Source organism: Mauremys mutica, chromosome 8 (assembly GCF_020497125.1).
Source record: "Mauremys mutica isolate MM-2020 ecotype Southern chromosome 8, ASM2049712v1, whole genome shotgun sequence".
Classification (NCBI taxonomy): Eukaryota; Metazoa; Chordata; order Testudines; family Geoemydidae; genus Mauremys; species Mauremys mutica.
In genome coordinates, this window is record NC_059079.1 from 76,977,457 (window position 1) to 76,990,003 (window position 12,547).

A 12,547-nucleotide genomic window follows, 5' to 3' on the forward strand; every position below is an offset into this window, starting at 1 on the left:
GAGCTATAGCCCACTTCATCGGATGCTCTGATTATGTTCACTCATCTCTGAATACTTAACTTACTTTTTTATTATTTACTCCTGTTAAAGCCTCAGATATCATCCAGCTAACTGGATTCTTTTCTAGTTTAGGTACAAATAATGTTAACTATGTGTTAATAGAACCTAGTACTATCAAACCCTGAGCCAGAAAGAATGCAGCCCGACTTTCAGAACCCAGGTTATCTTTCAGCTCTAAAATGGAGCAAATCTGATATGAAGACAGAGAACATTAAAACAATGGCACTGAAAAAATTTGCATCAGTTGTCACAGGTTAACAGTTCAGTGGAGAAATTGGAGCGAAGGCATTTTTGCCCCCCACAAGCTCCTCTGTGGGTTAATTTTAGTCTTGGAATTGAGGTACAAGGCAACTACAGCATTTAGCATTTGACATCTCATTCTGTTACCACTGAATAATACTATCAGTCAAAACTAATGAACTTCTTCCATTGAAACAGTGGAGATAATGCACACTAATATGACAATGACAGCTGTGCAGCTTTATTGTTTCAGATCATAACCTTTTCTCCATGTTCCCACTCTCCACCAATATCTCAGTGATTTCCTGTACTCCAGATTAAATATAACAAATCCAAGTGAATACATGAGAGGTTTCTGATGTTTAGTTTTGTCTTGCAACATGGACCCAAGAAGGGAAGTATTTACGTTTAAAGAAGAAAAAAGGGTTCTGATCATGCACGAAGATTTTAGCTTTGAAAAAAATATTACTTAAAAGAAACCAAAAAACCCTATTAGGCTTTTCAGTGACTTTTTCTCCAAGGATATGTGAAGCATCGGTCAACAGATTTCCCCATTTAGACCCTAGTTTCAACTTTAAGTGGTTTGTTTGCACTGACTTTGCTCAGCAGCACTCCTTTTCAGAGCAGGGTTGCTTCTGAATTCCAATTTGAAACAGAAAAGCCTGTAAAAATGGTGCGCCTTCTGTTATCTCAGTTTTGAGGGCTCTATTTTATTCTAAGTAAGTTGTACAACTCAAGCCCTTCAGCAGAAAAATACTTGAGTGTTTTAACATTTTGACTTTTTTTAGGTCACTTATTTGTCACCACTGAACTGCCTTTAGCTACTGGCAGTTGCAATATAGCCATGGAATCCTGACATCATAAATGTGGCTTCTCCACAGCACAGATGAGCAATGTGAGGGAAAATGTCAGGATTCCTGGCACTGCCAGCTCTGCTGATTGCTGCAGGCATAGAATTAGCAGCTGTACCTCCTTGTCCTGAGCAACAAGACTCATAGAAGGGGATGAATAAAATTAATTTGTAGAATGTGAGGGAAACGGGATCCCAACTAATAATGGTGCTCCATGGAAAAGGGGTATATATCAAAGTTTCTTAAAACTGCTTCCTGCAATAGTTTCTCGCTTTTTCTCTGCCCTCCCTTAGGCTTTAGTTTAAGCAAGCAAAGGTAACAAATGAGTATTATGAGGGTTGTTACAGTCAGTGATGTGCTGGGGTTACATACTGCAAATTTACTCACCACCAAGACATTTTGAACCAGTGGACAATATGAAACCTCTACAGGAAAGGCTCATTTCCAACCTTACAAAAATTGTCTTGGGTGGAGAGCCGTTCACTGTTGAGGCATGGGAAGAAGGGGAGAGGGATAGAAAACCTTACATCCATTTTGCTATCACTAAGCTCTGGTTCATATTAAGGTCTGAAGAGCCCACATGTAAGCCTGATGCTTCCTTTTTGTGCCTTCAAATCACTGCAGGTGCCCTTTTGCTCCTTCAGGTAATACCATTTAGATGACTGCCTCCTTATCAGGTAGGGAGACATCCAAGTTTGTTTAATTGCATTTGCAAATTGCAGGCACAGAAAAGGAAATGAAATTCTAACAAGCTAGCCCCCATTTATCTATGCTGTCTGGTTTCTCAGGTTCTCTAAGAACAAGGCGAGTTTCAATATCCCGATCACCTAACCTCCTTCAAGAAACTGGTATGAAATTTTTCTAAAGTTTACTTAAGATTTGAGAAATTAAGTTGGAGGTCTCCTTTCCTTAAATAAAAAAATGAAGTCAAACATAGCAAGAGTTAATTTGCTATTGTCTAAACCAAGGGTCACCAGTTTTAGCATATGTATAAGTATTGCATTATGAATAGATGCATCATTAAAGATGTTTAGCACTTCAGCTCTAATTATCAGTGATGCACAGACCTATTTGGTGAAATTTGCATTTTAAGATAAAACATACATACAGCAGACATTTTGAAGTCCTCTATAAAGTGATTAACAGCTTTTAGATTCATAATTTTAATAAGCTGTCAGTGAAAAATCTTATACTCTCCACTCTGTGTAGGAACGATATATTTTCTTAAGTTCAATAAATGCTGAGTAAAGTAAATTAAAAGTAGAATGCTGTAAAAATAAGTTAAATACAAAAGTCACTCACTCTGATCATCAATACAGCTTTTCTGATATCCCGAATTCCATCATACACCAATCGTGAAGCATCAATAAATTCATTTTCATCCATTGGCTGAGCAGGGTCAGAACTAAGTGCTTCCACAGCAGCTTCCACTTGCTCAGTAAAACGGGGCATAACTGAATTAAGAAAACAAATAAGTCAAGCACATTCAGCAATGCTGCCCCTACTCCCCAGCCCCAATGTACTCTAATGAAAGATGGGGAAATACTGTGGTACTCAGGCTGACACTAGAAATTCTGCAGCAGCTTCAGTTAATTTTAAAAACTGAGGTTATTAAAGATAGAAAAGCTAACAATGATCAGTTAATAGCTCAGGTTTTCTTTTGATATTAATTGCAGTTTACTTTATGATGTCACCACATTTTTAGTTTCAAATATGCTCCACAGCTGCATGGCAGAGGATGTTGGGGGAAAACCAGATTTATAGTACTATACCTGGGTGGTATGGGAGGCAGTTGGGGATTGTGGGATAAGAAGGAAGTATTTGCTAAAAATGTTCAGCAGGGAAATATTTAAGCGCTAACTTAAAACTAAACCTAAAAATGACAGTTCAATACTCTACTGAAACGAAGGGCATTCATAACCTTCAACGGCTTTTGTTTCAGGCTCTATATGGACTCAGGAATAGAACATTGGATTGGTTTCCATCTGTTTTTTTCAGTGTCCTCTTTGGTTTTTGGGTTTTGTTTTGTTTTTAGCTCTCATGATTGCAATTTTAAAGACACACAAGCTCAAATTCTGGAACATCATTCTGAGAAGAAGTATGGAGCGATGCAAGTCACTGGACCCTACAAGTCCATATCATAAGCCCAAATTCAGAAGTGGCACAAACACGGCATATATTTTTCTACAATGATTATATTATATTTATTCTTGATTACAAATATTTGCACTGTAAAAAACAAAAGAAATAATATTTTTCAATTCACCTCATACAAGTACAGTAGTGCAATCTCTTTATCATAAAAGTTGAACTTACAAATGTAGAATTATGTACAAAAATAACTGCATTAAAAATAAAAAAATGTAAAACTTTGACTGGACTTGTAGGCTCTAGTCCTACTTCAGTCAATCGCTCAGACAAACAAACTTGGTTACAATTTTCAGGAGATAGTGCTGCTCGCTTCTTGTTTACATCATCTGAAAGTGAGAACATGTTTGCATGGCACTGTTGTAGCTGGCGTCGCAAGATGTTTACATGCCAGATGAGCTAAAGATTCATATGCCCCTTTATCTTCAACTACCATTCCATATGACGTGCGTCCATGCTGATAATGGGTTCTGCTTGATAACGATCCAAAGCAGAACAAACTGATGCATGTTCATTTTCATCATCTGAGTCAGATGTCACCAGCAGAAGGTTGATTTTCTTTTTCGGTGGTTCGGGTTTTGTAGTTTCCGTATCTGAGTGTTGCTCTTTTAAGACTTCTGAAAGCATACACTACACCTTGTCTCCCTCAGATTTTGGAAGGCACTTCTGATTCTTAAACCTTGGGGTCGAGAGTTGTAGCTATTTTTAGAAATCTCACATTGGTATCTTTGCATTTTGTCAAATCTGCTGTGAAAGTATTCTTAAAACAAACATGTGCTGGGTCATCATCCTAGACTGCTATAACATGAAATATATGGCAGAATGCAGGTAAAACAGAGCCGAAGACACACAGTTCTCCCCCAAAGAGATCAGTCAAATTTAATTAAAGCATTATTTTTTAACGAGCATCATCAGCATGGAAGCATATCCTCTGGAATGCTGGGTGAAGCATGAAGGGGCATATGAATATTTAGCATATCTGGCACATAAATACCTTGCAATGCCGGCTACAAAAGTGCCATATGAACGCCTGCTCTCACTTTCAGGTTACATTGTAAATAAGAAACAGGCAGCAGCATCTCTTGTAAATGTAAGCAAACTTGTTTGTCTTAGTGATTGGCTGAACAAGAAGTAGGACTGAGTGGACTTGTAGGTGCTAAAGTTTTACATTGTTTTGTTTTTGAGAGCAGTTATATAACAAAAAAAATCTACATTTGTAAGTTGCACTTTCATGATGAAGAGATTGCACTATAATACTTGTATGAGGTGAACTGAAAAAATACCATTTCTTTTATCATTTTCAAAGTGCAAATATTTGTAATAAAAATAATATAGTGAGCACTGTACACTTTGTATTCTATGTTGTAATACAAATCACTATATTTGAAAATGTAGAAAAACATCCAAAAATATTTAATACATTTCAATTGGTATTCTATTGTTTAACAGTGCAATTAATCACGATTAAATTTTTGAGTTAATTACATGAGTTAACTTCGATTAATTGACAGCCCTACTTTGAATAGAAATTCTGCACAGACAGGTTTTATGAAATTGAACCCTTATTCTTGTAAGTTGCACTAATATGTTTGGATCCATTTACCTTTGTAGTTGTATGCAGTTTGAACCCATACATAAGTATTGAGCACTGTGTTTATTCCTACCTGTATTGGACAACAATTTTGTTGCTTCCAGCACCTTTTCTGTGTAGACTCCAGGTTCATAGTTATCCATTTCGGAAGTTACTACATGAATGACTCTAGCTGCACGTCCACGAATTGCACCAGCTGTTCGGTCTAAACCATCAACATCTTTTTCTTGGAGAGCAATGACACATTTGTTTACATCTTCTAAAATATGATTCTCTGGTGGCAAAAGAAGAAGTATTTAGACATGAACATTTTCCTTTCGCGCACGCGCGTGTGTGTGTGACACCTCTCAAAAAGACAGTTTTTCAGCACATGAAGCTTCAATACCTTCTCTTTAAAATAAGTTCCAACCATACTTTCTGAAGCATTAACTATGTTTTAAACCAAGTTTGTTGCAATCAGTGGGCAGATGCCTCTCCAAACTGGCTGTCAAAATCCTAGTTCATATACTATGTGGAATCCAAATGTATCCAATCCTAGGGCTTGGTTCTATCAACACAAGGGTTCAGAGTTCAGCTCGTGTCTATCCAGTCTTGTCTGCTCTGAGATTCCTTCCTCTGGACTGCACTAGTCCACATCCTTTCCACTTGCCTTGTATGTGGATGGGATAATGAGCCACCTTGCCTTTGACTCATCCAACCCTTTTAATTTTCTAACAGTATCAACATCTCTTAACAGGATGAGGCGTTTCTAGTATACGTAAACAGCTTTGGACAATCCTGCTATACAAGTCTAGAAATACAAATCACAACTTTACTACATAAGATCATCAAATGATTAATCCCCATCCTATTTTGAAATTAGACAATCAAATGGAACAGTATCTGGAAGATCTTGCTTTCAGGCTCCTTCATTCTTTCAAAAAAACCCTCAGAGTTATGCATACCAGAGTTATGAACTGACCAGTCAACCACACACCTCATTTGGAACCAGAAGTACACAATCAGGCAGCAGCAGAGACAAAAAAAGAGCAAATACAGTACAGTACTGTGTTAAATGTAAACTAAGGGAAAGTTTAAAGAAAGATTTGACAAGTTAAGGCAACAGGTTCTGTGCTGGTTTCATTTAAATTAAGATGGTTAAAAGCAGCATTTTTCTTCTGCATAATATAGCTTTGAAACTTTACTAAGTTAATATTTAGTTGTAAACTTTTGAAAGAACAACCATCATGTTTTGTTCAGAGTTATGAACAGCCTCCATTCCTGAGGTGTTTGTAACTACTGTAGATATTATTCACTGGTTCATAAGAGAAAGAAAGTACTCCAGTTTTGTGATTTTTGTATTTGCTTTTAAAGTAAGGAATCAGATTAACATTATTGAATGAGAAAGTTACAAAATGCTCAAAGAAAAAACAATAGTGAAACATGCAGTTACTACTCCTGAGGGAATTCTGCGCCCCAAAAATAAAAATTCTGCACGCAGTATTTTAAATTTCTGCAAAATGCTGCAAATTTTATTTGTCAATAAATGTGTAGGCTTCAAAGTGGCAATGGGAAGCACAGGACTCTGGCTGCATGGAGGTGGGAGATCACCCTGCAGCCCTTCTTGTGTCTCCCCTCCTCCCTCCAGACAGGGACTCAGCAGTGATGCTGCACCCATGACACAGCACAAGGGCCAGGCCTGCCCCAGAAACACCCTGGGGCCCTGGCCCTCTGCTCCAGGTGCGGGCAGGCAGGCTCAGCCCAGCAGGATGCAAGCATGGGGCAATCTGGGTGAATGTGGCTCAGTGAGAGATCTGGATACACTGGGGCTCATTGGGGGATCTGGGTGCAGGGGCAATGGGGCTCTGCAGGGGGTCCAGCTGAAGGTGGCTGGGGCTCAACGGGTGGAGTCCAGGTGCAGCTGATTGGGGTTTGGTGGGGTGGGGGTTCAGGTACAGGGGGATTGATGGACCTACTTAATGTGGGAGCCCTAGCTGCTGCCGAGGAGCTGCCACTTGCTGGGTTACCGCTCCCCCCCCCATCTCCATCACTCCCACATCCCCCTTCCCTATTCCATCCCTCTTACTTTCCCCACCACTTGCTCTGCCCCACCACAGGCACTCACCATTGTACAGAAAACAGGGTGCCCAACACACAGACTGGGAAGACAACCAGCAATAGGACTCAGGCAGAGGCAGCTCTGTGCTCACAGAAATTTGGGGGTGGTGGGGAGCCACAGTGGCACGTGAACCCCTGTACCCTCCCATACCTCGCCTCTGGGGGGACAATGCCTCCCCAACTACACCCATGGGCCTCTGCAGTGATTTACCTCCCCCACAGCTGCTCTGGACACCAGAAACAAGGTGCCTGCACTGCTGGGGAGTGGGCATGTGACCACTATTATAGCTTACCTTTGCTTTTCTGTCATTTTCTGTGTAAAATCAAAGAAATCTGTGGGCAACATGAATTCTGCACATGCACAGTGGCTCAGAATTCCTCCCGGGGTAAATTATAAAAGCCTAGGCTGAGATTTTCAAAACTGCCTAAAATTTGGATATCCAGATCTGAGAGTCTTAGCTCTGATGTTCTGATATTGTTAGAAATCAGTTTTGTACACTTATGCCATTTTTACCTAGCATTAACATTTGAACATTGTGCTGCTAGCCAGAAAAATAACTAGCTCTGAAACACCGTACTAGTAAGGCATTTCTGCCCTGTTGCTTTCTATAGGTTCAAATGTTTCCTACCACTGTCCTAATAATATTAGACTGCCAACTCACACCTGCAGAGTTCTTTGATACTTAACACAGATCATGAAACAGCCATTTTGCAAGAATTTACCAAAGGTGAAAAGGATATTGAGTTAACTGGTAAAAGATCTGTTTAAACTAGTGGAAGAGACTTGTGCCTGGTCTACACTAAAAAGTTACACTGGGGGTTAGATCGGCTTAGACCAGGGATCTCAAACTCAAATGACCACGAGGGCCACATGAGGACTAGTACATTGGCCCGAGGACTGCATTACTGACACCTCCACCCTGCCGCCCTTGGCCCCACCCTCACTCCACCCCTTCCATGAGGCCCCACCCCTGCCCCGCCTGTTCCCAACCCTTCCCTGCCCCCATTCCAACCCCTTCCCCAAAATCCCCACCCCAACTCCACCCCCTCCCTGCCCCCAGGGGGTGCAGGAGAGGTGTGGGGTGTGACGGGCTCAGGGCAGGGAGATGGGGTGTGGGTTGCAGGAAGGATGAAGTGTGCAGCAAGGGGTCAGGGCAGGGGATCAGGATGCAGCAGGGGTGCGGCAGGGGGCTCAGGGCTGTGGGTTGGGGTGCTGGAAGGGTGCGGGGTGTGGCAAGGGGGCTGGGGTGCAGGAGGGGTGCGGCAGGGGGTCAGGGTGCAGCAAGGGGCTCAGGGCAGGGGGTTTGACTGCAGGAGGGGCTCGGGGGGCGGGCTCTGGCCCGGCGTGCACCAGGGCCACTCCGGGAAGCAGCTGGACCGTGGGGGAGCAAGGGCACAGGGGTGTGTGTTGCTGTTGCTTCAAGCACCGCCCCCAGCATCTCCCATTGGCTGGGAACGGGGAACCGCGGCCAATGGGAGCTGCTGGGGGCGGTGCCTGAAGCAACTGCAACACACATCCCTGTGCCTCTCTTCCCCCATGTTCTTTCCTCTTCCCAGAGCAGCGTGGGGGCAGGGCAGGCCGTCAGGGAGCACCAGGCCAGAGCCGCTCTAGGTAAACGCTGCGGGAGGGTGGTGGGGCCGCGAGGAGCTCACAGACTGCAGAAAATAACCTTGCAGGCCGCGTGTTTGAGACTCCTGGCTTAGACATAAGAACAGTTCACTCTGGGTGAGACCAATGGTACATCTAGCCCAGTATCCTGTCTTCCAACAGTAGTCGATGCCAGAAGCTTCACAGGGAATGAACAGAACAGAGCAATTTATCAAGTGACCATCCCTTGTCATCCAGTCCCAGCTTCTGTCAATCAGAGGCTAGGGACACCCAGAGCTTGGGGCTGTATCCCTGACCATCTTGGCTAACAACCACTGATGGACCTATCCTCCAGAAAATTATCGTGTTTTTATTGAACCCAGTTATAGACTTAGCCTTCAAAACGTCTCCTGGCAACTAGTTCCACAGGGTGACTATGCGCTGTGTGAAGAAGTATCGCTTTTTGTTTGTTTTAAACCGTCTGCCTATTAATTTTATTGGGTGGTCCTTGGTTCTTCTGTTATAAGGGGTAAACTTCCTTATTTACTTTCTCCCCACCTTTATGATTTTATAGACCTCTATCATATTCCCCCTTAGTTGTCTCCTCCCCACAAGATGAACAATCAGTTTTTCTATGGAAGTTGTTTCAGACCCCAAATCATTTTTGTTGCCTCTCAATACTTTTTCCAATTCCATTCTATATTTTTTAGTTGGGGCGATTAGAACTGCACACAGTATTCAAGGTGTGGGCATACTTAGATTTATAGAGTGGCACTATGATATTTTCTGTCTTATTATCTATCTCCTTCCTAATGGTTCCTAACATGGTTTGCTTTTTTGACTGTCACTCACACTGAGTGGATGTTTTCAGAGAACTATTCACAATGACTCCAAGATCTCTTTCTTGAGTGGTAACAGCTAATTTAGAACCCATTATTTTGTATGTGTAGTTGGGATTATGTTTTCCAATGTGCATTACTTTGAAATTCAGTTTTGATAAATGTAGTCATTTTGTTGCCCAGTCACACAGTTTTGAGAGATCCCTTTGTAACTCTTCCATTGACCTAGCTATCTACCACCTCTAGGGGAGGTGGATTACCTAAACCAATTACCTACCCCTCCTAGCATAGACCAGGGGTAGGCAACCTATGGCACGGGTGCCAAAGGTGGCACATGAGCTGATTTTCAGTGGCACTCACACTGCCCGGGTTCTGGCCACCAGTCAGGGGGGCTCTGCATTTTAATTTAATTTTAAATGAAGCTTCTTAGCCATTTTAAAAACCTTATTTACTTTACATACAACAATAGTTTAGTTATATATTATAGACGTATAGAAAGAGACCTTCTAAAAACGTTAAAATGTATTACTGGCACGCAAAACCTTAAATTAGAGTGAATAAATGAAGATTCAGCACACCGCTTATGAAAGGTTGCCGACCCCTGGCATAGACAATGCCTACAACTGAAGTGCTACAGCGGCGCAGCTTCTACACTTTTCAAGTGGAGGCACTGGAACAATAATTAAACTTCTATAAGATTAGCAAGGCCAGGTATCACATTTCAAGAGGTTCTTGAAGCACCATGAGCAAAATTCTGCCTCACTTATACTTGGGTATTTCACAAGCAACTGGGGTTGCGCAAGTTCAGCAGAGGGCAGAATTTGGCTGTAAGAGTGGAAAGTGTGTTCATTAGTAATTTGAAAATTCAGTGAACAGATATGTGTTACAGGAGAGCCAGCAAAGAGAAAATGTAATACAAATATTTAAAGAAGTAGAGACAGAGAGCTTGGAAGTGAAAACAGTAGAAAAAGCTGCAATATCAGAACAAAATCTATACTGTTTATTGCTCAGAGTTCCTCAATGAATAAAATTATGCCAGACACCACTTAAAGCCTCTATGGTGACATTAACCTTACTGAACTAAGTGAATGATATGGACATAATGGGCTGATGACTTCATTGCCCTGTGACTACTTTTACAACAGTTACAGAAATGCTCAGTGGAACCCTGATGCAGAGGGTGTTCCCAGGCATGGGTTGGTATTGATAGCCAAGATAATCTTGAGCTGCTAGTTATTCTCCAGCTGGATAAGAACATAGCATAGTGGCAACAAAATTAGTTGTCTGCAAATAAAGTACTTGGGAGTATTGGTGAGTTAAGTATACACTTGTTTCTGTGAGCCACACTTCTGCTACCTGAAATGAACACTTGTCAATCTCCTACTTAGTACGCCAGCTTCACACTGAGCAGAACAATTAACTGCCCTGCTAGATACACTGTATAACAGTCCTTTTACATTCAATTTATGTCTATTGCCAGAAGACTTTTTGTAATGATTTAATGACCCCAAATAAACTATACCCATCACTAATTTATCCAAAAAGGTTTGAAATGTTAGCTAGTATGTAAGCTAGAAAGTGTAAACAGATAAAGTAAATTGCTTTTATATGGAAAGTTTGTAAAAATTAAAATCAAATTTGAAGTCTTATCACTTTGCTGCAAATCAAATTTATCTCCTTAAGAATTCACTGAATATAAATACAAGGTCCATTTGCTGAATGCTCTCAATCATCTCCAATACCCTGAAGTTCCACTATTTCAAAGACATTTTGTGCTAAGAGCATATTTGAGGTAATCTGTTTCTCTTTGTTCAGACAGTCACTGCTCCTAAGAAAGGTACTTAACATTTCTAGTGACTAGGGTGACCAGATGTCCCAATTTTATAGGGACAGTCCTGATATTTGGGGCTTTTTCTTATATAGGCTCCTATTACCTCCCACCCCCGTCCTGATTTTTCACACTTGCTGTCTGGTCACCCTATTAGTGACTCACCAAGATCAGCAAAGACTCTGAAATCTTTCAGAATAATTAAATTTAGTAAGCTAACAATATAGTCTGCTTCTCCTATAGTTTAATACCAGTCTCTCTCTTGGGGTGAGATGTTGGGAGGGAATAGGCCATAGTCAACTATTTCTGTAATTTGAGAACTTTTCCAAGCACATTTACAATTGAAACATGCTGGGATGCCTTATAAAGAAGGATGTTGCACAGCCCTGATAATTTTTATAATTTGTTTATATTAACTGGCACATTCCAAACAGGCTATAAACATGAGACCATCAATTACTTATTCTAAAAACAAGTATCCTTACCCGGAACTATGTGCCTCTATTGCTGTACAATTTCAACTACCAGTACTGTAACAACCATGGAGATGTAAGATGTAGAGCCCCACGGTATTCAATTGCCTTGCAAGCGACTATGAGCTCATCCCAAAGACAAAGTTGGTATTAAAAGTATAGGATGTCAGAATGCAAACATTTATTGTAAACTCCCTTTTAAATTAGAACTTCAAGTTCTCTCCTACAGATCCTACATAACTTACCTCCATGAACATCTTTTGAATACTGGTACTTTCACAGCATTTGAGATGCTCAGTCTGTTTGTACAAGGAAAATTGGATCCCTAATTCTCCAGTGGTAGCAGCAAATTATAGTCATCAGGACTCAGGTGTTTACATGGAGGTAAAAATGCCTGCATTATGTCTATACTGTAACCGCTGGTGGAGCTGCACTGGTGAATTATGGATTTTAGTTTCATTATTGTAGATAAATGACTCAGCAAGTATTTGAGACATCTGGTAAATAAAGAATACATTTACCAAACTCTTTCAAAAGAAAATTCCAATTTATCGTAATGGGATAAAGCATTTCATTTTGACAAACAGTTTTTTGTGTGTCATTTACTGCACCTATTAGTTTGTGTTTACACACTGAGAACAATTTTTATGAGGCAAATTAAATGGATTTATTTTTTTGTTAGTTCATAGCTAATTTGCACTTAATATTTATTTTCTATTTCTTTTATCTGTTCATGCACAGGTTAGTCTTTAGTGGCTAAAGTGATGATAATGTGTGTCCAAGCCAAGTCTCTGAACGAGAGTAAAGATTAGGAGACTGGATCATGGAGCAA

At 40.9% G+C, this 12,547-nt stretch overlaps 1 protein-coding gene across 1 annotated transcript in view; it reads right to left on the reverse strand.

Moving 5' to 3' along the window:
- The window catches only part of CTNNA1 (catenin alpha 1), a 220,161-nt gene that overhangs the window by 18,410 nt on the left and 189,204 nt on the right, over nt 1-12,547 (reverse strand). Inside the window, exons 12-13 of the mRNA XM_045027314.1 lie at nt 4,964-5,164; nt 2,454-2,605 (exon numbers count right to left, since the gene is read on the reverse strand). Coding sequence (XP_044883249.1) covers nt 2,454-2,605; nt 4,964-5,164 — 353 coding nt within the window. The remainder of the gene's footprint in view (nt 1-2,453; nt 2,606-4,963; nt 5,165-12,547) is intronic.